This window comes from Schistocerca serialis, chromosome 1 (assembly GCF_023864345.2).
Source record: "Schistocerca serialis cubense isolate TAMUIC-IGC-003099 chromosome 1, iqSchSeri2.2, whole genome shotgun sequence".
NCBI lineage: Eukaryota > Metazoa > Arthropoda > Insecta > Orthoptera > Acrididae > Schistocerca > Schistocerca serialis.
Genome location: NC_064638.1, coordinates 1,028,436,524 through 1,028,460,912, shown reverse-complemented (window position 1 = coordinate 1,028,460,912; position 24,389 = coordinate 1,028,436,524). Strand labels below are relative to the sequence as shown.

The following is a 24,389-nucleotide window of genomic DNA, read 5'->3' as shown; positions in this document are numbered from 1 at the left end:
AAAGGCTTGCGTAATTACAACACTGTTTTATGTGTTGCCACTTGGTGAATAGTTTTTTTTATCTATACAATTAAATTATTTTAACAGTAAAGCAAGGAATTTAAGCTGCAGACCGCAATAAAAAAGGAGTAGTACTTCATTAGTAATGATTTCAGAGAGAAATGGTTTGGCGAACAGTGCATGGGAGTGACACCAGTCTTAACACCATTGTTGCAGTTTGAATATGTATAAGTCTCCTTTCATTAAGTCACTGTTAAAGCCAAAGTCCCCCACTGTGCAAAGAAAGTAGAAGAAGTAAGGATAATACTAAGAGCTGATATGAATTAATACGATCATATAAAATTGTTATTAGGGAAGGCAAGTGGAAAACAGGTCTGTTGTAAGGGACCTGGGTAAGAGCAGTGCATCTGTAAACAAAATTTCTTATAAGACAGTGGTCAGACCAATTTTAGAATATTGTTTCACATTTACAGCCTGACAACAGATATCAAATGAATTCAGAGAAATATTGCAGGATGGGATAGTCTGCATGAAAGTGTTGTAGAAATGTTAGGGGAACATAAGTGGGAATCCTTGAAAGAAAGATGGCATAGTTTTCATCAAACCCTGTTGGATAAATTTAGAGAACTTTTATTCAAGAGAGACTGTGCAGCCAACTTGCTGCCACCATCATATATTTCACATAGGGATCATGAGAATAATGTAAGGGCGATTAGGCCACATAAAGAGGCATATAGACAGTAATTTTTTACTCTCTTAGTACGCAGATGGCTTAGGACAGGGAATAACTAATACTGGTAGCTACGATATATTCCTTGCAGTGAACTGTGTAGTGGCTTTTGCAGTGTAATGCAGGTATAGGAGGAAGGAAGATTTGTGTGGAAACTTGTTTAAGATCAAAAGAAGCAAACAATAGAAAATAATTTATGTGGAATGCAGTTCTGATTTTGCTGACTTAGATGGACATCATTATACCGGGTATTATTAAGTATAAATGCAGATATTTTTATTGGTGACTGATGAGAGTGCACTGAACAACATTACATCAATATTTACTTCATTTGCAGATTAATAATTATAGCTATTATGAGTAGTATGTCTTTAGGTTGGTTAGTATCTCCAAGCACACAAGGCACTAGCAAGCCTTAATGTTTGTTTTCCCCAGGCAATAGGTGAAGTATTGAAATGTGGATGCAAATGGATTCTCTATATTGACAGGTGTAGTTCACTTAACGGTGCAATTACGACTGAGCAGAAAACATCAGGTAGTAAATTATGTGTCTGTTAGACACAGAGAAAAAACAATTAACACACTGAAATGGGTACATATTAAAGTACCAATGATGACAATATCTGTACGTATACCTCAAACACTCTCTATGTACATATGGTTTGTTCTCATCGTTTTCTCTTTTCAGCAAATTAAGCATAATTCAGAAGATAAAACAATACACTGGAAATTTGTTAAATCATTAGAAGCACCAAGAGTTGTTCATGCTCGTTGTACAGACATCATCTCAAAGGAAAATGTATTTGCACAAGTGACTGTGAGATTTCATACTCAGCAGGTAATGAAATTTTGATACCTAATGTTATCATGTGAAGGGTTAAAAATTTTATCTCAGATTCAGGTAACTGAATAACATTAAACTAACATTGTTTTGAAATACTGTGTGTGTAACATTTTCACCTCTAAGAGTTATAGTAGCTTTCAGAGACATTCAAGTAGTAATAGTGTTGTGGTCTTTGGTCTGGAGACTGGTTTGACGCAGCTCTCTGCATTAGTCCGTACTAAACCCTCTTCATTTCTGCATAACTAGTGCAACATACATGCATTTGAACCTGCTTACTGTAGTCAATCCTTAGTCACCTTCAACCATTTTTGTCTTGCACACTCCCTCCATTACCAAACTGAAGATTCCTTGATGCCTCAGGACATGTTCTATCAACTGATCTGTACTTAGTACTTCAGTGAAATAGCTAGTTCTTGCAATATGACTGAATATTTGAGTAGTTGTTTGTGGGTAGCATTTCAGGTGCATTGTGGAACTTAAAATTTGTAGGAAAGATTGGGTTTATGGCTATTCTGATTATAAACACATAGTAAATAAAGTAAAATCTCAATGATCATTATAATGTTGATGCTCTTGATAAATGTTAAATGAGAATGCTTTATTTCAGTATGCTTATTTGGTGATACTAATACAATCACCTGTCATTTCATAGTATTTGATACAGAACCAATTTTAAAATTATAATCATCCTCAGGCGTACAACGTGCTGCTGGAGAAAGGCCTGCTCAGAAATATCAGTGGAGTACAGTATTTAACTTTACTTACCCACATTGCTCCTGCATGTTTTCTAATGCTGTCTGTCTATCTTTCAATTCATCATTCTTGATGCTGTTCTTGCCTTTTAAAACCCAGCAAAAATTTCCTTGGTTCGTCAACTTGCCTGGTTACATGTTCCACCTACCTCTATTTAATTTTCATTACAGTCATTGAGCTCAGAAGGCTGATAACCTACTAGCTTTAAATAATGCTCTCAAAGAAAGTGACAAAAAGGAATATCAAATGGATAATATTGTTGTTGACAAAGGCTTGATTAAGGGACTGCGAAATGGTTTTTGAATTGGGACATGGAACATCAGGTCCTTCATGACAGGAGAAATGGTAATGGAAATGTCATGTGGGTAGGGCCTCCTGTTGGGTAGACCGGTTGCGTGGTGCAAGTCTTTTCAGGTGATGCCACTTCGGCGACTTGCGTGTCGAACAGGAGGCATTAAATAATTGGAAGAGATGCTCAGTAACTACAAATGCATCGTGACAGTCCTCCAAGAATTCCCCAAGGGATCATGAAGATCAGTAATCAGTACACCCTCTTTAACAGCAATGAGTCACACCCAGAATGGACCTCAGTATGTACAGGTGTTAACCAAGTGGATGTCGAAATGTTACCGCTTATGTACAATAGTGTTAAATGCATCTCCATAAAAAATTTGTTCGTCAATTACCATTCACCATCAGAGGACACAGATGATGAGGCGAAAAACAACTTTTATGCAGAGTTGGAGAAAGTCATAGATAGATTACCAGAACATACAGCCCACCTAGTCTTGGAAGACTTTAGTGCACAAATTGGGAAGCAGGAGGAAAATTGGACGATTGTCAACCTAGATAGTCGACATGAGGAAAGCAATGAAAGTGGTGCTTGACTGAATAATTTTGCTGCCAATAGAAGAATGACCACCGGGAGTATGTATTTCCCTCGCAAGATGATACATAAAATCACATGTTTGCCAGACTAAAAACCAGACTGATCACATTTTGGTGGATTGGAATCACTGTGGGTGTGTTGAAGAAGTAAGGACATTTTGCAGGGCTGATATGAATTCTGACCATCTTCTAGTGATTCTGAAGCTGTGACTGAAATTATCCACCAAATCGTGAAAGAGAAATGAGGCAGTGGCTTGTCATGCCAAAGACATGCTTGCAAATGTACAAGTGAGATAGTGGTATCAAGAAAAAGTCATGACTCGCCTATTGTCCAGGATCGCAGGTGGAGTTGAAGAGAAAAGGCGGTCACAAAGAGAGGGTGTCAATCAAACTGCAAGTGAGGAACTGGGACAGTAACCAAAGCCAATGGAAAAGCCATGGTTTGATGGTGATTGATGATGAGTATAAAGAGGTGGCGAAGATAGGACAGCAAGAAGATTAGAATGGCTGAAGAATCCCACTGACAACACAAAGATAGCATATGCAAAGGAGACTAACAGACAGAATTATAAAACAGAAGAAATGAGAATATGGTAAACAGTTATTGAGACAAATTGAGGAGTCAAGGAAAGCAACCTGATCCTTCTTTCAGTGGACAAGATTCGTGAGAGGTGTTTATAGACCGCAAACTTTAATCCTAATGGATGAAGAAGAAAGCGTGGTTCCTTCAGTGGAGCAAGCACATGCATTTGGAAAATATTTTGACAAAGTACTGAATCATGAAGATCAGATAGAAACAAAAAAACTGGAGAGATTAGAAGGGACAGAAGAAGAAGTAGTTCTTGAGCCAACACTGGATGAGATAAAAACCATTCTGGAGGCCCTGACATCATTGTGGAATAATTTTGGTACAGGGGAGGGAGGGGCGGAAACAGTAATAGAAGGTCTTAGACAGCTTATGGCCAAAATATGGTCAGCAGAGGAGATCATTGCAGATTGGAAAAAGGCAATGGTATGCCCGATTTTTAGAAAAGGCAGTGTCACAAAAGTGCATAATTATTGAGGGATCTCATTGCTTGAGATAGGATATAAAGTGTACACCATTCTGAGTTGACTAAAACCATTGCTCGGTGGGACTGTGGCCGCATACCAGTGTGGATTTACCCCTGGATATTCAACCACCGACCACATCTTCATATTGAGACAAATGATGGAGAAGTTTTATGGATTTGATAAAGACCTGCACCTTATATTCCTTGATTTGTGGCAGGCATGTGATAGCATTAATCGAACTGCCCTCTGGAAGATCATGCAGGAGTTCAGCATATCAATGAAGTACATTAAGCTGATTGCAGCTTGTTACACCGGATCAAGTTGCCAAGTACACTTTGCAAATCAGTTGTTGGCACCCTTCACAGTTAAGAATGGGTTGAGACAGGGTGATCCTCTCTCACCAGTTCTGTTCAACATAGTGCTGGAGAAGGTGAGATGTGTAGTTGGCTGTGATAGGGTGGTGGAGATGGTTGGAAGTGATACAATCCTTACATTTGCAGATTGTGTGGTGATTGTGGGCGAAACTATGAATGAGGTGACAGCAGATACCTTTTGATTTATGCTAGAAGTGAGCAAACTAGGATTACTGGTCAGTGATGAGCAAACAAAGTATATGGTAGTCTCTCATCGACAAAATGATATGGGCGCCATCAATATAGATGGTCACAATTTTGAAAGAGTTGATAAATTCAAGTACCTGTGGGCAGCAGTGTCAATAAAAGTGAGATAGAGAGAGAAATTTGACAAAGAATAATCTGATGTACTACAGTTTAAACCACTTATATAAGTCATGGGCCGTATCCCAGGAAAGCAAGATACTGCTATACATGTCACTAGTGCAACTGATTGTATTGTATGGTTGTGAGATATGGGCAAGTACACAGACAATGGAATGTGTGTTTGAGAGGAAGATTTTAAGGAAAATTTATGGCCCAGTATACAATGCAGAAACTGCAAGATGGGAAAGAAAAGCACAATCAGGATCTGTTTCAGTGGTTGAAGAAAGCTAATATTGGGAGAGTGATTGGAAGAAGAAGGCTACAGTGGACATGACATGTTCTACGAGCAGAGGGCGCTGTCCCTAACAGAGTATTTGTAAACCAGCCAACTGGTAAACACCCAAGAAGTTGTCCACGAACGATGTGGAGAGACAGATCCTTAGCGACCCTGGAAGAAGCAGATTCAACAGCCAGCACTCAAGATTCCCAAGACAGACGTAAACCGGCAAACATATGTAATAAATTTCTGTGATGTTACAACTGTTTTGTCATGATTCGTGGACTTGATGTGGTAATCATTTCATATGTTCTATGTGTGTTTTGTATTTGTGTATTTTTGTCTTCTGCCATGGGCCTAAATAGCCTGTGTATGTGCCATAAATGATGATGATAATGATGACAAGTCATAATTACTATCTAAGGTATTTCAATTCTGTCTTTGCAACTACAGTAGAGCGTCGATTATCTGAAGTAATTGGGGGACATGGGTGTTCGGAAAATTGGTTTGTTCAGATAATCAAACTGTACATGTATATTTGCCAAAAAGAAGTATTGTACGGTAAATTTATTCATAGAAACAGGCATCTCTTTTAGTATTACAAAGTAACATACAAAGGCAACTTCAGTAGGAATATATAGTATGTGGCACAGTTTATTAAACAAAAAATATATACATATTACATACGCATTTTGCATGAACAATACACACAGTATACAAAATTAATGTTTAAAAAAAATCCTTTATTTTGGTCTGTCTAAGCAAGCCTACACGCTTACGAGCAGCTAAGTCACGTACTTTTTTCATTACAGATATCTGAAACTGGTCACTTTCATCTTGGGCTTCAAACCATTGCAAGGCAGTATCTAAACAAGTGAATGCCTCAGAAGCTGTTGGTATACTTTCATCTTCACTTTCTGGAGCACTTATTGATGAGATGCTGGCGGCATCATCTTTATCAGTGACGACGTTTACAGTCTCGCTGTCCTGCATGATTTGGTGTCCTGGATCTGCATCATTGATATTCATCCATTCATGAACTTCTTCTTCATCACATTCGTGGCAATCCATTTCTTTTAGCAGACCGAGAATTTTGGACTTATCATTCTGTTCGTCATTTTCAATCATACCTTGTGAATTTTCTTCTTGTGTCCAAAATTTTATTCCCGGCTTTCTTCAAATTCTCTTCCTTTACACTATTCCATGCTGCGCTGATCATGTAGGATGCGCCTTTCAAGTCAATATTCTTATGATTTCTTAAGAGACTTTCTTCTCCATCCTCTTCTCTTTCTAACAATAACTTACGCAACAATTCTTTCCTGTAATATCATTTGAAAGTCTCAATAATGCCTAGATCCATGAGCTGTAATAAGAAGGTTACCTTAGATGGAAGAAATATTACCTTTATGAACTCGTCTTTTTCATTTAAAATATCACATGACGGATGAGTTGATGCATTGTCAAGGAGAAGTAGTGTTTTCTCCCTCTTCCCATGAGCTTTTACAGAGGGTACGAAAACGTCCAGAAACCACTTCATAAAAATCGTACTATCCATCCAGGCACTCTTTTGTGTGGTGTACACAACAGGCAAGGCTGAAATATTAACATGCTTGAAACAACGCAGTTTTCTACTTTTACCAGTGACGAACATAGGCAGTCGGTGACTTCCAGTAGCATTAGCACAAGCCAAAGCTGTAATACGGTCCTTGCTTGTTTTATGACCATGTGCTGCAAATTCATGACGTGAAACAAGAGTTTTTCTCGGTAAAGCTTTCCAGTTAAGTCCAGTTTTGTCAGCATTTTCGAGAGCATAATCTTCTTCCCTTAATACGTCCCTTACTTTGACTTTGAAAGAATCAGCTGCTGAAGAATCAGCCGGCAGCTTTTCTCCCTGTATTTTAAGCTCACGAATGCCATGTCTTGACTTGAAGCGTTTTAACCAGCCCGTGCTCGCTTTAAAGTTCGAAGGCCCTCCAAGTTTTTTGTTGAACTGCATTGCCTTCTCACATAGAATGGGACCTGAGATAGGTTCTCCTTCCAATCTCTTTTATGTGAACCACTTGTAAACAGCATCATCTAGATCTGTGTTAGTGGCGAGCTTCATAGTTTTACGGCTTGTTGATCCATCAGTAGAATCAAGCATAGCTATAAAATTTGCTATGCTCGTCTTTTGTTTTTTTATATCCGTAATTGTCGACTTCCCCACCTTATACTCATTGGATAAAGTGGTTGCAGATTCACCTTCTTCCAACCTTTTAATAATCTCATACTTGTCCCTCATAGAAAGGACAACACGTTTACGTTTAAGCATTTTGTATCGTCAAGTTCACTTCTTCACGCAGCAGCACACAAGTGGTCGTAACAGAGAACAGAAGGTGACTGTTTGCACCGTGAGAAGCTCTTCTTGGGGGCGCGCAATCCTTCAAATTGCGCGGAGTGGCACACCTCAACTCTAAGCTGGAGCAGCTGTTGCTGTGAACAGCTTTGATACTGCCGCTACTTCTACTGCCAGTGCCAAGCCGACAGAAGTGTGCTGATTGTTGAAACACAGCGACTGGCGGCTTGGCCGGTCAGCAGCGCCTTGTGAAGCCATTAGAAGCAATGTTCCGCCAGCGGTGGTCCAGTGCGGTGACTACTGTGGGAAACTTGGTTTGGGAGTGAGTGGGATGATGGATGCTATGGTGGGAGAGTAACAGGTCCGAGTGATTACACAGTTCGGTTAAGCGGTCGTTCGGTTGACCGACGTTCGGATAATCGACGCTCTACTGTGCAAGAAAATGTGTATGTTTGTCATCAAAAGCATTTTGTTTTATTGAAATAAAACATCATCAGTGGTCTGTAATAAGAGGCATTTACAATTTGGCTTGGTTGCTAGATTGGAAAAAAATTAAAACATGATTATAATGAATCAAAGCTTAAAAAATCTAAAGATACACGAGCAAGCAGAAAATATTATAAGAACTAAAACTGACAAAGACATTACTGGAAACAAAAGAATACATAGAAAAAAAACCAGAGAGAACTTATCACCAAAAACAACATAGAATAGTTAAAATGAAACCAACAAACAAATTTAAAACACTTGTTGAAAACACACGAAACACAAAAACATAGGGTATACAGGGAGAAACAGAGACCTGTACAAAAAAATCCTCAGGCACTCAACATGAGATGCCAACCAAAACTCCATAAGGCATACATTCCTGTCTGCCTGATAGTAAATTTCAGAACAGCTCCCACATACCTATCAACAAAACAAATGCAATCACAGCTCACCCAAAAGAACAATAAGAAATACCACTCAGCTAGTAGAATGTACATAATTTAGGAGTAAAGGATGCTGTACAAATAACACACACACACACACACACACACACACACACACACACACACACACACACACACATTATTTATGCCCGTACAACCAGCTACCTCAGGCATATTGATGAAACAATAAAATTATGACAGTTGATAACACAACAAAAATATTTCGAATTCAGTCAACAATGCTATATATAAGAAGAACACTTAATCATGGTTTCATCTATTTCAGGAACACTGGCCATTATTCTCATGAATTATATAGAAATTATATTTGAAGATCTAATAACAAAGAAAAGCTACATCATTTATTGATACAGAAACATGGATGACATAATATGCATGTTAGATGAACCTTAAAACAAAATACAACTACACAAAGGCATAAATACCATTCACAAGAACATAAAGTTTACAGTAGAAGAAGAATAACAAGAAAACACACTCAACTTTCTACATATAATCCTAAGAAAAGACAATCACAGCCATACCTTTCAAATAGGAGGTGTGTTCAAAAAGTAAGATGACTTTATATTTTTATGAAAAACTATTCATCAATATTCATGTTGTCCCCTTCAAAATAATCCCCCTCAGATACAATACAATTGTGCCAAAGCTTCTTCCAATTCTTGAAGCACTTGTCATAAGCACTTTTTGGTACAGTCTTGAGTACTTCCAGCGATGCAGTTTCTGTTTCCCAATCTTTGAAAGTCATTGTCCTTTCACAGGTCTCTTCAGTTTTGGGAACAGGAAAAAGTCGCAGGGGCCCATATCAGATGAATATGGTGGCTGAGACATGGTTGTCATGTTGTTTTTGGCCAAAAAACCTCTCACAAGCAACGATGAATGAACAGGTGCATTGTTGTGATGCAAAAGCCATGGGTTGTTTTTCCACAATTCCCGATGTCTTTTGCATATTGCTTCTCGCAAACGGCGCAAAACTTCAAAGTAATAATCCTGTTTGACCGCACGACCTCGACACAAAAATTCATGATGCTTTTGCCACAGTAACTTAAAAAAAAAGCTGTGAACAAAACTTTGACATTTGATTGAACTTGGCATGCTTATTTTGGTGTTGGCACTCTGGGATGCTTCCATTGGGACAACTAGGCTTTGGTTTCGATGTAATAACAGTAAACCCATGTTTCGTCACCAGTTATGACCCTTTTGAGCAATTTGGTTGTCATTGACGTCATTCGACAGCTCCTGAAGGATGCTCATGCAACGATTCTTCTGATCAAAATTGAGAAGATTTGGAGCAAACTTCGTTGACATATATCTCCTGCCCAAAACATAAAAATAAAAAAAAATAAAAAAAATTGCGTGACAAGAGCCATCCAATATCCCAACATCCCCAGCATCTTCTCTTATGATAATTTGACGATTTTCCAAAACAATTTTCTTCATAGCTTCGATGTTATAATCTGTTGTTGATGTGCTAGCGTGTCCAGAACGAGGTTCATCAATGGCATCTTCTCAGCCATCTTCGAAGAGCTTGTACCACTTGTAAACATTTTTTGTTACTTGGAACAGACTCACTGTATACCACTGTCAACATTTCAAGTGTTTTAGAGCACTTGATTAAATATTTCACACAAAATTTGATGAAAATTCTTTGCTCTATTTTTTATAATGATTGAAAATTTCTGAGCACACTAAAACATGTCTGACCTTGAAACTGTAAACATATGTTTGGGACATGTGTACCAGCATAACAAAAAAAAGATCGATAATCGAATGTACGACACGTGTGCAATTTGAAAAGTCACCTTACTTTTTATACAGCCCTCGTATGCAGAAATTACACAACAGACACAACAATAAACACAGCCTCAAACCACCCGGAGAATCACAAAAAAGTGGCAGTCAGATACATGCTAAACAGACTTAATGAGAGTCTTCTAAACTCTTCTGATTACCAAAAAGAGCTAGCCACTACAAAACAAATAGCTTTAAAAATTGGCAGAAAGAAGCACTAGCAGATAAATTTAACAGAAAAAAGGCTAACACATACACTGTCCAGTCACATTACTGTGACCATCTGTCAGAAGCATGAATAAGCACCTTTTGCAGCGCGGACTGGTGCGAGACTTACAGGAAGAGAGACTTTGAGGTTCTGGAAGGTACCAACAGGGACATGAAGCCATGCTGACTCTAGCGCTGTGACCAGCTGTGCTAGGTTTTTCAGTTGAAGATCCAGAGCATGAACAGCACAGTCTCGGTGGTTCCACAGATTCACAATTGGGAGTTTGGTGGGCAGAGGCATACACAGAGTTGTAGAGCTATTCTAACTCGAGTACCGTGGCCAGCTGTGCTAGGTTTTTCAGTTAGAGATTCATGGCGCGAATAGCCCGATCAATGTGGTCCCATAGATTCTTGATTTGGTATAGATCCGGGGTGTTTTGTGGGCAGGGGTCGACGGCAAATTCATCCTCATGCTCTTTGAACCATGCATGTATGCTATATACTCTTTGACATGTACCTTCGCTGTCCTGGGTCCTTCTGATGATTCTTACAGGATGTTTGTTTTCAGATATTTCAAGCTGATTGAGCATAAAACATGATTCATCAGAAAGGACCCCCTGTCATCTCTCACTGGTCGTCCAGTTGCAGTACTGGCATACAGACGCCAGCTTTCGTCACCAGTGGCCAGCAGCAGGGATGGGTGCATGTGAACAGTTTACAAACTTAGCGGTGCCCAAGGTGCTTCCATCTTTAGCATGAAAGCCAGAGATTGTGCCATTTTGGACATCAGATAAATTGCTCCATTTCTGCGTTATAACAACGAATGCACTATTTTCCATGTTCCCCAGACACACACTATATACACTTCACTGCTAGTGCTGTCACCTACCGCCTGTGAGTGGTTATTGTATGTTGATGTCGAACCTATGGAGTGATCACATTAATGCTTGCATGCATCACAATCACAGGAAAATGGCTTGCAGTGACCTATCACTGTAAACTCACATACAAAATAAGTAATATATTTTAAAAAAGGACATATACATTGCCTACAAAACAAATAGCTGAATAAATACAGAAACACGTCTCTAAACTAAGACCACAACCAGACAAGATACAAACAATCTGGTATCTACCAATTGAATAGCAGGGACTGTGAAAAAATCTACTTTGGGATGACTGACAGGGCATTTGACACAAGATATAAAAAGCACATCAGGGCATGGAAATACAGTACAAACCACTCAGTGTTTGCAGACAACCTTAAACAGAAAGACCATAGACCACGCACAATATAAAAAGATATGAAGATTCAGTAAAGACTGATGCCTCCCCCCCCCCTTTTCAAGAAAACTCCCATTTACACAAAGCATTAAAACACAGTAAACAGTTACTCAGTGACCAGATAAATAACTGGAAACCAGACACTGTCTGAAATAATTGGAAAACGAAGAATCATGTAATAAAAAATAAATAAACCTGTTTCTTTCACACCCCTCACTCTCTCTCACTCTGCCTTTCTCCCTTCCATTTCACCTTTTGCTTCCCAACCCATCATGCCCCCTGCCCCCTCCCTCCTGTCTCCTCCCTCACTCTGACCTAATCACCCTTTGGATTTTCAGCTCCATCATTACTCCATAATTTGAAATACCTTCATTAATTATAAAGCAACTATGGACAATATTTCTACATAAATGAATATGTCAGAATTGTGTTTTGCTCTTCAGTTTATTACATGATTCATTTGTTTATGTTTATACAGAGTAACATAATTGAATGGCATAACACACACATGACGAAGTGCAGAGGAAGAGGGCATTTTTAGATAAAGGAAAAGCTAGCAGTAAACTTGACAATCCTACATATTTAAAATACATGAGACATATTTAGCCAGAAACATTGTGATGCAGCATTCAAGAAATGCATAGTTCCATAAAGCAAGGTGGGATTAGGTCAGAATCAACAGTGATAAACAAAGGAATACCTCAAAACTTGCAAGTAGACAAAGTTTCCTGATGTGAGTGAAAACCAGGCATAAAACATTGTAAGTAAAATCGGCGTCTTTTATAACAAATAAACTGCAAAGCAAGCCAAATTGTAAATATATTTCATTGCAGATCACTTATAATGTTTTATTTCAGTAAAAACAAAATGTGTTTAGAGACAAAAATAAACATTTTCTTGTAGTTATAAAAATGGATTTGAAATACCTTCATTAATTATAAAGCAACTATGCACAATGTGACTACATAAATGAATGCATCAGAATAGTGTTTTGCTCTTCAGTTTGTTACATGATTCATTTGTTTATGTTTATTTGTTTATGCTAGCTAGAACGGCCATTTGAGGTATTAGGCCATACAATTTGTGAGAGTCATTAACTGAGAGCCTTTCTGGGCTGCAATAAAGCTCCTTGAAAGTATAAAACAGTCCGCAGCCTTAAAGCTGTCTATGGACTAACCAATTTTTCCCATGTTGGCTACAGATGTATGCTGATAGCTAAGATGAACAGTAGAGGTAATATGCAAGCATCCTCAGTGCCAACTCATCAAACGTAATTATAGAAATCTCGCCAAACTGTGAGTAAAAGTAAGGGCTAGGTTGAACTGTTAGTTATGAAAAATATGTGATGACACCCCAGTTCCAATAGGTTTCAGAAAGTAATTAATTATTTGATAGTTTCCCCATAGGCCATGAAATGCATTGAATTTGTTGAAATATTTTATGTTACTGTAGCAGTATTTTGAATTTTTGCTCATTGAAGATCTAGAATAGTAAACTGAGCTGCCGTAGCCCTTTTCAGCAAGTAAATGTTTATATTTAAAAACAATAATTTTTCTTTGTGGTGTACTCTAGTTACTTTTCTTTAATAAGCACAGGAGGCAAAAGATTAGTCACCCCAGGAGACATCATGCTAATACCTCTAGCCATGGCAAAGCATCAATTAAGTGAGAAATAGACTCTACAAGTTTCTTCAGCTGTTCAGTATGTAGCTGATGCCAACCTTTGATTATTAGGTCCCATTGAGCTACCAAATTGTGGGTTTGTTGATTGCTACATTTAGGTGAGGTAGGATTTGCCAGTGTTTGTGAAACCAGGAAAGTATATCTGCAGCCCTTTGAAGATGGCTGTCATCATCTTGGGAGATGGAAGTGTCTACAGCATACTTATCATAAAGATGTGGAGGAAAGGATAATACTTAGTCATAGAAGATGTAGAAATAGACACTCCCTTTTGTTCATGGTAACCGGAATGAGTGGGTACATGTCATGGTAAAAAAACACTCCTTAAAATATCACAGAATCACCCTCCTTACACTGTGGGCTAAATGGCTCTTTGGGCCATTGGTATACTTCGAGTCATGCATAGTTTGAAAAGAAACAAATTGCAGCTCGTTGGACACGCCACTTGTCTCACAGTAGTGGGGTAACAGGGACAAACCTTATTGATTTATGATCCCCTCCCCTTGTTCTGCTTTATGGTTTATGACCTCTTGGGGTTTGATTTATGACCTGCTGGGGATAATCTATCCTTCTGAGAACCCTCCCCATCCCACCCCTTCCCCTCCTCCTTCGCCTATCCCTCTGGAAACCTCCAATCCTCCCCCCTCCCCCTTGCTGATACAAGTACACTTTCAGGCCTGAGTTATTTGAATAGTCCCCTCCCACTCTATCAGTTTGACTGACTAATTAATTAAATCAATCAGTTAATTAACCCCTCCCCCTCCCACCCACCACCTGGAAATTGACAGGTCTCTGCTGGACAGGAGGGATCTCACAACAGGAAAATTCAAGTTACAGGAAAGGATGTACTGTTTATTTATAAAATTCAGTTTGCAGAGGGTGGGATCTGTGTTGCTCATCATTCTCTGCTGTTTGGGAAGATGCAGGTCTTGTAAAATACATTGAAAAGAAGTAACTAAATAGATCACGTGTTTTAATTCAAATTGTGGGAGTACCATCATGAAACACTCGCTGCAGGTAATTACACTGTTAAAAACCTTTCGATTATGAGGCACACGCCATACGCCGTCTACCAGGCTGCACCACGTGCCAGCTGCATGGCATATTCCTGCATGCCCAGGCCCAGCGATCATCATCTGCTGCTGCATAGCCAGCCGACTCGTGCAGCGTGCGGACCGGAAGTCGCATTAATCCCCCAAACAAAAGCTTCAGGCAGTGGCAACACTTGCTCTCCCTCTCTCCTTCTCTCTCTCTCTCAAGTGGATGCTTCCTGTTTGTGTACACCAGCATATGCAAGCACACACAGAGAAAGATGTCTCCTCCACTCCTCCTCCCTTTCATTCCCCTCGTCACTCATGCAGACCTGGTGTTGGTAGTCGGTACATCCCTTTGTTCTCACACAGTACGGTGTCTGCATTGTAAGCCTCACTGAAGAAATGCGGCTTTATGTGCCACTGTGAGCAATTGCCTTTTGCGAGGTATCACCCAAATGTTCATTGCATGCAGTTCTCTTCCCATTGTTTGCTTGGAAACTGGTTGGGATGAGTCTGCATTCCCTGACAGCAGGAACTCCTGTCAAGTTTGAAACCGCTGACAACTTGAGTCACAGACAGGCATAACAAAAAGACTGCTAAACTAATAAGCTTTCAGCCAAAAGGCCTTCTTCTGAGGTAGACAACTTTTTCACTCATGACCACTGTTTCTGGCTGCCTTGGTGGCCAGAGACAGTGATCATATGTGTGTGATTTGTGTTTGTATGAATGTGTGTTTTCTTCCTCAGAAGAAGGCCTTTTGGCCAAAAGTTCACTTGTTTAGGAATCTTTTTGTAACTTCTTCACTATATGGTGAGAAGCAATCTATAGTTTTAATAATGTTGTCATTATTTCATACTGGATTTTCCATTGTTTGATTAAATCAGTGACATGGGGTGGTACTCACCTCCAGTCCCAACAGTCTAGGGTCTTCTAGTGACCACTGTTTGTACGCTGTGTTATATGGCTGCAAGTGGTACACCATTCCTTGCAGACATGTTGGACAGCCCCTGCTGATACACCAACAAATTAGGCAACTTCATTCATGATGTGGTTTCGAGCACTTCCAAACACATAGCTCTTTTATATCATTCTCTCATTTCTTGATGTCGAACCAACTTAACTGCACTAATTCCGCACAACAGGCTGTCTCATACACACCCTCTTCAGCACCATGATTTACATTGGTGATGGTGGGTTACATGACTGCCTGGTACCAGTTCTACACTGTCTACAGCAATATTAAATGACCAGTATGCTCTTTTAAGGGGGACGATTAATATTCTGTCGACTGAGCTTCTATTACGTTTGCACAATGCACAAGAACAGGACTGCACACATGAGAACATAAGATGTGAAACTTGCATTCCAGACAATTTCTAACATAGAAAGTGTGATGAAACAGATATAGTGTATGGACTGATCTGCCCAGAAATGCGAAGCAGTTAGCTACATGATTAGAATTACGGGTAGGAATTGATATGAATATTATTTGGGAAGAAGATTTTTAGTTTGTGGGGATTGTAAAGTTGTACCATGTTTCCAAATGGGCAAATTAACACAACCTTTGTCTGTGATTCTGTACAAACCAGAGTTTTGAATGAACCTATTAACTCAGTGCCATTATTCATCTTCTGGAACAGATTTTTAAATAATTTATTTGTTCTGTCACTTTTTCATTTGTCTTCTGTTGTAATATTCATTATTTTCTGAGCACCTAATTGTGTTCTGACCATGGGAGTAACCGCTGGATTTGGGAAACTAATTTCCATGTAAATTGTGTTCCCCAGATTCTCACCTGTAATGAAAGTCTCTCCCCAGAGTTTCATTTATGACTTTCTTCTCACTTTGCTTGTTTACCCAGGATTTTTTTTTGTCTGTTTCTCTGTAAGAAACTTCAGTTTTTTTCCAAAGTACTCCTTGTACCTTTACGAGCAATGTGGAAACTTTGTTTCTGGACACCTCATTTTGTCCTGTGAATTTATTCATATCTGAAGCAGTTGTGACTCATTTTTTCAGAACATTAATAATATTTCCCGAGGCCATGCAGCTTTACTGTAAGATTAAATGATGATGGCGTCATCTTGGGTAAAATATTCCGGAGGTAAAATAGTCCCCCATTTGGATTTCCAGGCGGGGACTACTCAACAGGATGTCGTTATCAGCAGAAAGAAAACTGGCGTTCTACGGGTCGGAGCGTGGAATGTCAGATGCCTTAATCAGGCAGGTAGGTTAGAAAATTTAAAAAGGGAAATTGATAGGTTAAAGTTAGACATAGTGGGAATTAGTGAAGTTCGGTGGCAGGAGGAACAAGACTTTTGGTCAGGTGAATACGGGGTTATAAATACAAAATCAAATAGGGGTATTGGAGGAATAGGCTTAATAATGAATAAAAAAATAGGAGTGCGGGTAAGCTACTACAAACAGCATAGTGAACACATTATTGTGGCCAAGATAGACACGAAGCCCACGCCTACTGCAGTAGTACAAGTTTATATGCCAACTAGCTCTGCAGATGATGAAGAAATTGATGAAATGTATGATGAGATAAAAGAAATTGTTCAGGTAGTGAAGGGAGACAAAAATTTAATAGTCATGGGTGACTGGAATTCGACAGTAGGAAAAGGAAGAGAAGGAAACATAGTAGGTGAATATGGATTGGGGCTAAGAAATGAAAGAGGAAGCCGCCTGGTAGAATTTTGCACAGAGCATGACTTGGTTCAAGAATCATGAAAGAAGGTTGTATACATGGAAGAACCCTGGAGATACTAAAAGGTATCAGATAGATTATATAATGGTAAGACAGAGGTTTAGGAACCAGGTTTTAAATTGTAAGACATTTCCAGGGGCAGATGTGGACTCTGACCACAATCTATTCGTTATGAACTGTAGATTGAAACTGATGAAACTGCAAAAAGGTGAGAATTTAAGGAGATGGGACCTGGATAAACTGAAAGAACCAGAGGTTGTACAGAGTTTCAGGGAGAGCATAAGGGAACAAGTGACAGGAATGGGGGAAAGAAATATAGTAGAAGAAGAATGGGTAACTTCGAGGAATGAAATAGTGAAGGCAGCAGAGGATCAAGTAGGTAAAAAGACGAGGGCTAGTAGAAACCCTTGAGTAACAGAAGAGATACTGAATTTAATTGATGAAAGGAGAAGTTACAAAAATGCAGTAAGTGAAGCAGGCAAAAAGGAATACAAACGTCTCAAAAATGAGATCGACAGGAAGTGCAAAATGGCTAAGCAGGGATGGCTAGAGGACAAATGTAAGGATGTAGAGGCTTATCTCATGAGGGGTAAGATAGATACTGTCTACAGGAAAATTAAAGACACTTTTGGTGAAAGGAGAACCACTTGCATGAATATAGAGGGTCTATACAGGGGCGATGTTCTTGATGACAATATTATGGAAATGGAAGAGTAGTAGATGAAGATGAAATGGGAATTATGATACTGCGTGAAGAGTTTGACAGAGCACTGAAAGACCTGAGTCGAAACAAGGCCCCGGGAGTAGACAACATTCCATTAGAACTACTGACAGCCTTGGGAGAGCCAGTCCTGATAAAACTCTACCATCTGGTGAGCAAGATGTATGAGACAGGCGAAACTCCCTCAGACTTAAAGAAGAATATAATAATTCCAATCCCAAAGAAAGCAGGTGTTGACAGATGTGAAAATTACCAAACTATCAGTTTAATAAGTCACGGCTGCAAAATACTAACGCGAATTCATTACAGACGAATGGAAACACTGGTAGAAGCCGACCTCGGGGAAGATCAGTTTGGATTCTGTAGAAATGTTGGAACACGTGAGGCAATACTGACCTTACGACTTATCTTAGAAGAAAGATTAAGGAAAGGCAAACCTACGTTTCTAGCATTTGTAGACATAGAAAAAGCTTTTGACAATGTTGTCTGGAATACTCTCTTTCAAATTCTAAAGGTGGCAGGGGTAAAATACAGGGAGCGAAAGGCTATTTACAATTTGTACAGAAATCAGATGGCAGTTATAAGAGTCGAGGGGCATGAAAGGGAAGCAGTGGTTGGGAAGGGAGTGAGACAGGGTTGTCGCCTCTCCCCAATGTTATTCAATCTGAATATTGAGCAAGCTGTGAAGGAAACAAAAGAAAAATTCAGAGTAGGTATTAAAATCCATGGAGAAGAAATAAAAACTTTGAGTTTCACTGATGACATTGTAATTCTGCCAGAGACAGCAAAGGACTTGAAGAACAGTTGAACGGAATGGACAGTGTCTTGAAGGGAGGGTATAAGATGAACATCAACAAAAGCAAAACGAGGCTAATGGAATGTATTCGAATTAAGTCAGGTGATGCTGCGGGAATTAGAATTGTCGTTTCTGAAAGTATTTGTGTGGAGTGTAGCTATGTATGGAAGTGAAACATGAAAGATAAATAGTTAAGACAAGAAGAGAATAGAAGCTTTCGAAATGTGGTGCTACAGAAGAATGCTGAAGATTAGATGGGTAGATGACATAACTAATGATGAGGTATTGAATAGAATTGGGGAGAAGAGGAGTTTGTGGCACAAGTTGACTAGAAGAAGGGATCGGTTGGTAGGACATGTTCTGAGGCATCAAGGGATCACCAATTTAGTACTGGAAGGCAGCGTGGAGGGTAAAAATCGTAGAGGGAGACCAAGAGATGCACTAAGCAGATTCTGAAGGATGTAGGTTGCAGTAGGTACTGGGAGATGAAGGAGCTTGCACAGGATAGAGTAGCATGGAGAGCTGCATCAAACCAGTCTCAGGACTGAAGACCACAACAACAACAACAACAATATTTTTAGAAGCAGCTCTCCGAAGAGTGGCTGATGATTTGCCACTTTTTTATTTTATTTATTTATTTATTTATTTTTTTTACAATAATTTTGGCAACCTGTTATGTATACTGTGTCATTTAATTAAAGATAAACTATTTTTCTTTAGATCCTGGCAGTATATGATCGTTTCGGCCGCCTGATGCATGGAAGTGAAATTTTAGCAAAAGATGTATTGGAGTATGTTGTCTTCGAAAAACATATGGCTAATCAGTATGGCATTTGGCGAATTCATGATAAAATCATACCAGATTGGATGCCCCCAAGAGAACCAATGGAAAAAACTTACGTAAAGACTGAAGAGCCACCAGTTGAAACCCAAGTGCAGACTGTTCCTGAAAACAAGGCACAAGAAACAGTTTCAAATGTATGATCTTTGTTTATTGTCCAATTGTATTTTGTGTACTTATGCAGTGTTTTATAAACTGTCTGTGAATATTTGAAGAAAAAAAATGAATTTGTGTAAGTGAATAAACAAATTTATTTGGATGTTTCTGACTTATGGTATGAAATAGGTGCGCTTTTTAAAAATTTGGAATATTGTTATCATACAGCTTACAGTGATTGTGTGATAATGTGCCCCCTACTGGAAGACACTTTTTTTTTTCTCTGAACAATGATTTGATCCATGACATGCCTTAATGAGGCAACAGGGGACATTATTATTTCAGTGTCCTGTCTTTTATCAGTACAGAGGGAAACTACCAGATGGATTTATTCATCGAATATCATATTTAATGGAGGACATTATGACATGTGGTATCTCATTTGTGATGTTAATTATTGTGGTTTCACTTAAGGTAAGGTCACGATCAGTTCCTTCCCCCATAAACTTCCAGCTGAACAAGTGTTTTATCTTTAAGGACTTCAATGTGGTAGTATATCAACATCCAACATCCAACCTTTGTCACATTTAGTAACTTACTAAAATAGTCCTCAATATGATGTGTAACAGTCCCCACAGCAAGTGCACCAACTGACTCTCCACTGTTTTATATGTGGAATGGGGTATTTAGTATCCTTGTGTTGCAGCATGTATCCTGTCTCCAACTAGTCAGTCAGATACCAGATCACAGCATTATGTTTGTGCTATAGTTTAGTTTATGATTTTGTGCTGTTGTTCCCTGCTCTCCATGCCTGTACCTTGCACACTTAAATAACATCTTCAAAAGTCAGCTAAAGTGGAAAGCAATACAAAAAGAGTGGCCTTTCTTGAGAAGAGTATCCTCAGTATTGCCTATTGCAAACCATTGTCCTCCCAGTCCAGCTGCTGTCCATCTGTTTTATTGTCTATGATGTAGAGTGGAATATTTCACTGATGATCACAACAGTGTTAAATTAATCTTTTCAGAATGCTAATATAATATTATTAGACAGACAAGGATTTTTTTACCTATCCAATTATACTGTGTGTATGTTTTCAGAAATTGATTATTTTTGTTGGTATATTTGCAGAATATAATTGTAAATATTTTATTTTTGTGGACATTTTTGAACAATTGTTTCTTGTAGCTTGATGAAATTTTGATTGATTGATTCTGCAAGCACTGTCAACAACAGATTTTGCAAGAAAAGTTATGGTGAAGAAATTATTTTTTGAGAAAAGACAAGCCTTATGACACTTGATAAATTAACTGACACTCATTACTAGATTGTGACAGTATATCATTTGGCTATTGTTTTTGAGCTAATCTCATGAGTTCTTCTGTTAACAAGGAAGTATAGTACAAGGTGTAAATAAAGTCTGGGAACATTTTCAATTATTTATTGCACAAGAATCAAACATAGTTCAGATATCATACATGTGTCATTTTGAAGAGAAACCCTGAAAGTTTTTATCATGTATGCCGCCACAGCATAGTTTGGTAATTTGCTGATAGTCAGTGTTAGTAGCAAACATGGTGAGTTCAGGTGCGGAGTGAGCTTTCTGTGTGTTGGAGTTTGACAAAAACCAGATCTCACCCCCACGTGACTTTTTTCTGTGGAGACACATTAAAGGTCTGGTGTATGTACCGCCTTTACCACATGATGTAGCAGAACTGAGGGGGAGAATACGGAAAGCGATGCCACAGTCAACGATGCCATGTTGGGACGAGTATGGCAAGAATTCTATTACCGTATTGACATCTGCCAGGCCACTAATGGTTCGCATATCGAATTTTTGTTTTAAAACAAAGCTTTCAGAGCTTCTCTTCAAAATGCAATATGTATGACATCTGTACAGTGTTTAGTTCTTGTGCAATAAATAATTGAAAGTGTTCTCAGTCTTGATGTACACCCTGTATATATGTTTGATAGCAGAAAAGACTTGATTAGGAAATGTGTGGGTGTAAAAAGGCTGCCTTGGTTCCTTGTAACATTTGACAGAGTAGATGGAACTTTACCTGCAGCCAAATTACAAATCATCAAGTGTCTTGCAACACAGTTTCAGGTGAGAAAGAAACAGTAATGTGATTTTTAGTTACTTCATATCAGTACTGTTCAGCGTTTTCACCTCAGAAGTGTGTCAGTATATGTGTACCACTAATCGCATAACTGCAATGAATTTATAAGATGTACCTATTTTAGGTTTGAAGATGAGGGAGAGACGTGTCTAGTATTTTGAAGATTGTATGGTAAAGTCACCTAACTTCCTAGATATAAAGCAATAAAACAGGATGGAAATATTATATTAAGAGTCTATGTTTGGTGATGAACACTCTTGTTTCATCCTTTTTTTGTCCCTCATGCATTATTTTGATCCGGGTTATATACTACATGGCACCCGTTTTTTATGTTACATTTGGCACCACTCTCATTTCTGTTGCTGCTTAATATTTTTTATCCTTTTTAGGGTTCCATGCCTCAGTTAGTGAACATGGATTCCTTACAAGATTGCTTTGTTGTCATTCTGTCTGACTGTTAAAAACTCTTTGTCTCAGGAACAGGTAGATTTATCAAGTTAAAATTTATGTAATGTACTTCGGTCTATGGTTATGTGGTGGTGTAAAAAACTGAATCTTGTAAGTCAATCCTATCACAAGGTATGGCCATTTGTGTCACATATTTTAATACTCATAAACTCACTTATCAAGACCTATAGTATACTTCATGATGGCCTAGAATTATAAAATTTGGCAAAAAGGAAGGTTCCACAGTACAACCAAAGGGAAAAAATCTAAAAAAGGGTAAATTTGTTATTGTATCATATGAAAAAAAATCTTATTTGACACACTGTCTGTTCGTCCATCTGTTAAGACCCCTTTTTCTCGGGAGTGAGTAGACATATCAAGTTGAAATTTTGTGTCACATGCTAAGGTCGCTGGTCTCTTGGTGGTGTAATAAACATCAGCTTCTAAGTCAGTGCAGTCAGAAGGTACAGCCATTTATGTCACACATTTTTATACTCACTCATCAAAACCTATGAGTTACTTCCCGTTTATCTGTAAGGATGAAATTTGGCAAGAAGTAAGGCTTCACTATACAACTAAAGGAAACAATCCAAAAATTGTTAATTTGTAATTTTACATTTGTTATCCGAAGTCAAACTAGCAATTACAACACTCAATACTTCTCCATACAGGCTGACTGGTTCGCAGTGGTAAAGTCAAACATCAGGCAAGGAGTGAGGTTCACAGTGGTAAAGTCAAACGTCAGGCAAGGAGAGACTGTATTGCTCTTATGAATTTATCCATTATCAGATATCCAGGAGTGATTACTGCACATAGATATGGTGTTTCAAATTGTATGTCAAACATCCATTCACAGACTAGTCTGTCTTTCACATACAGCTCCAAATCCAATATCTATGTGCAGCATTCATTCCTGGATATCTGAAGATAGGTGAATTCTGTAATGTGTCATATGAGCAATAAAGTCATTCCTGGCCTAACGTTTGACATGTACCTTTGTGACCCAGTCAGCTTGAATGGAGAACGATTGATTGTTACAATAATGATCAACTGCCTCCTGCATGACATCTCACATTTATATTATTGAAAGTAAAACATTCTTGAAAATCTTGGGAGTTCCTAGGATCAATATCAGTGACGGTAAGCGACAAACTGGTCAAGATTCCTGATTCTTGGAATGGATGAACTTTCTGTATACATAGTTAATTCTGTGCACGAACCCTACTCACACCTGGCCAAGTTTTTATTTTACCTTAAGTCCATATTCTGTGCCCTGTAAACTGTTCCATCCATTTGACAGATTGTGCAGTTCTTCCTCACTTTCACAGAGTATAAAATGTGAATACTGTCACTGATATCCTTTCATCCTGAATTTTAATCACAGTCCTGAATGTTTCATTCAGTTCAGTCTTTGCTTCTTTTATGTCTAGCATGAATGGTAGAGGGAAAAGTCTGTATCTTTGTCTTATGTAATCACTTCTCTTCTGGTCTTTCGTCATTATTGTTCCCACTTAGTTCTTGTACATTAATACAGGGCGAACCAGAACTCCACTAACAAACTTTTAGAGGTTGTTCAGGGATTCTTATTTCTGTGAAAATACCTTCATAACAGCAAAGAAGCCTGTATTACGCAATAACCAAAGTGTACAACAAACAACACAGAGTAATGCAGGAACCCTTAAATGCAAAAGTACTGAAATGTTGCCATTGTTACAGGAACAGATCAGTATAACAAGGTGCATATCAATGAATTCTCCATCAGTAACCATGTTTGTACTGCTGTGTATCACTGTCAACATAGTACTAACACTGTTGCAACAAAAAATTGTAGACAGAACCAGTCGGAACTGAATATAAACTTGAAGGTGAAGAGTGAAGTGGAGATTATTGTTCACAACAGCAAGTACTGTGAGTGACTGGATCATCATCATTGTTTCCAGACAGGACACCGTTCATTATGTCAACATCTGTACTGTTGTGCACTTTTTTCAGTGCAATACAAACACAAAGCTAAATGGGGCAAGAAAGTAAATGAAACATAACAACCGAGTAACCAGCTGCCAGAGACTGTGGGTCCCATATATCAAAATACTCAGAAGTTATACCTGAGCAATCT

General features: G+C 38.6%; 1 protein-coding gene across 2 annotated transcripts in view; it reads left to right on the top strand.

Moving 5' to 3' along the window:
- LOC126413865 (probable 39S ribosomal protein L45, mitochondrial) overlaps window positions 1–19,871 on the top strand; it is a 101,007-nt gene extending 81,136 nt beyond the window's left edge. For both annotated transcript variants that reach the window (XM_050083301.1, XM_050083302.1), the window contains 2 exons: window positions 1,419–1,568; window positions 19,492–19,871. In XM_050083301.1, the coding sequence (XP_049939258.1) occupies window positions 1,419–1,568; window positions 19,492–19,755 (414 nt within the window). In that variant the 3' untranslated portion in view covers window positions 19,756–19,871. The remainder of the gene's footprint in view (window positions 1–1,418; window positions 1,569–19,491) is intronic.
- Window positions 19,872–24,389: the final 4,518 nt, after the last annotated feature.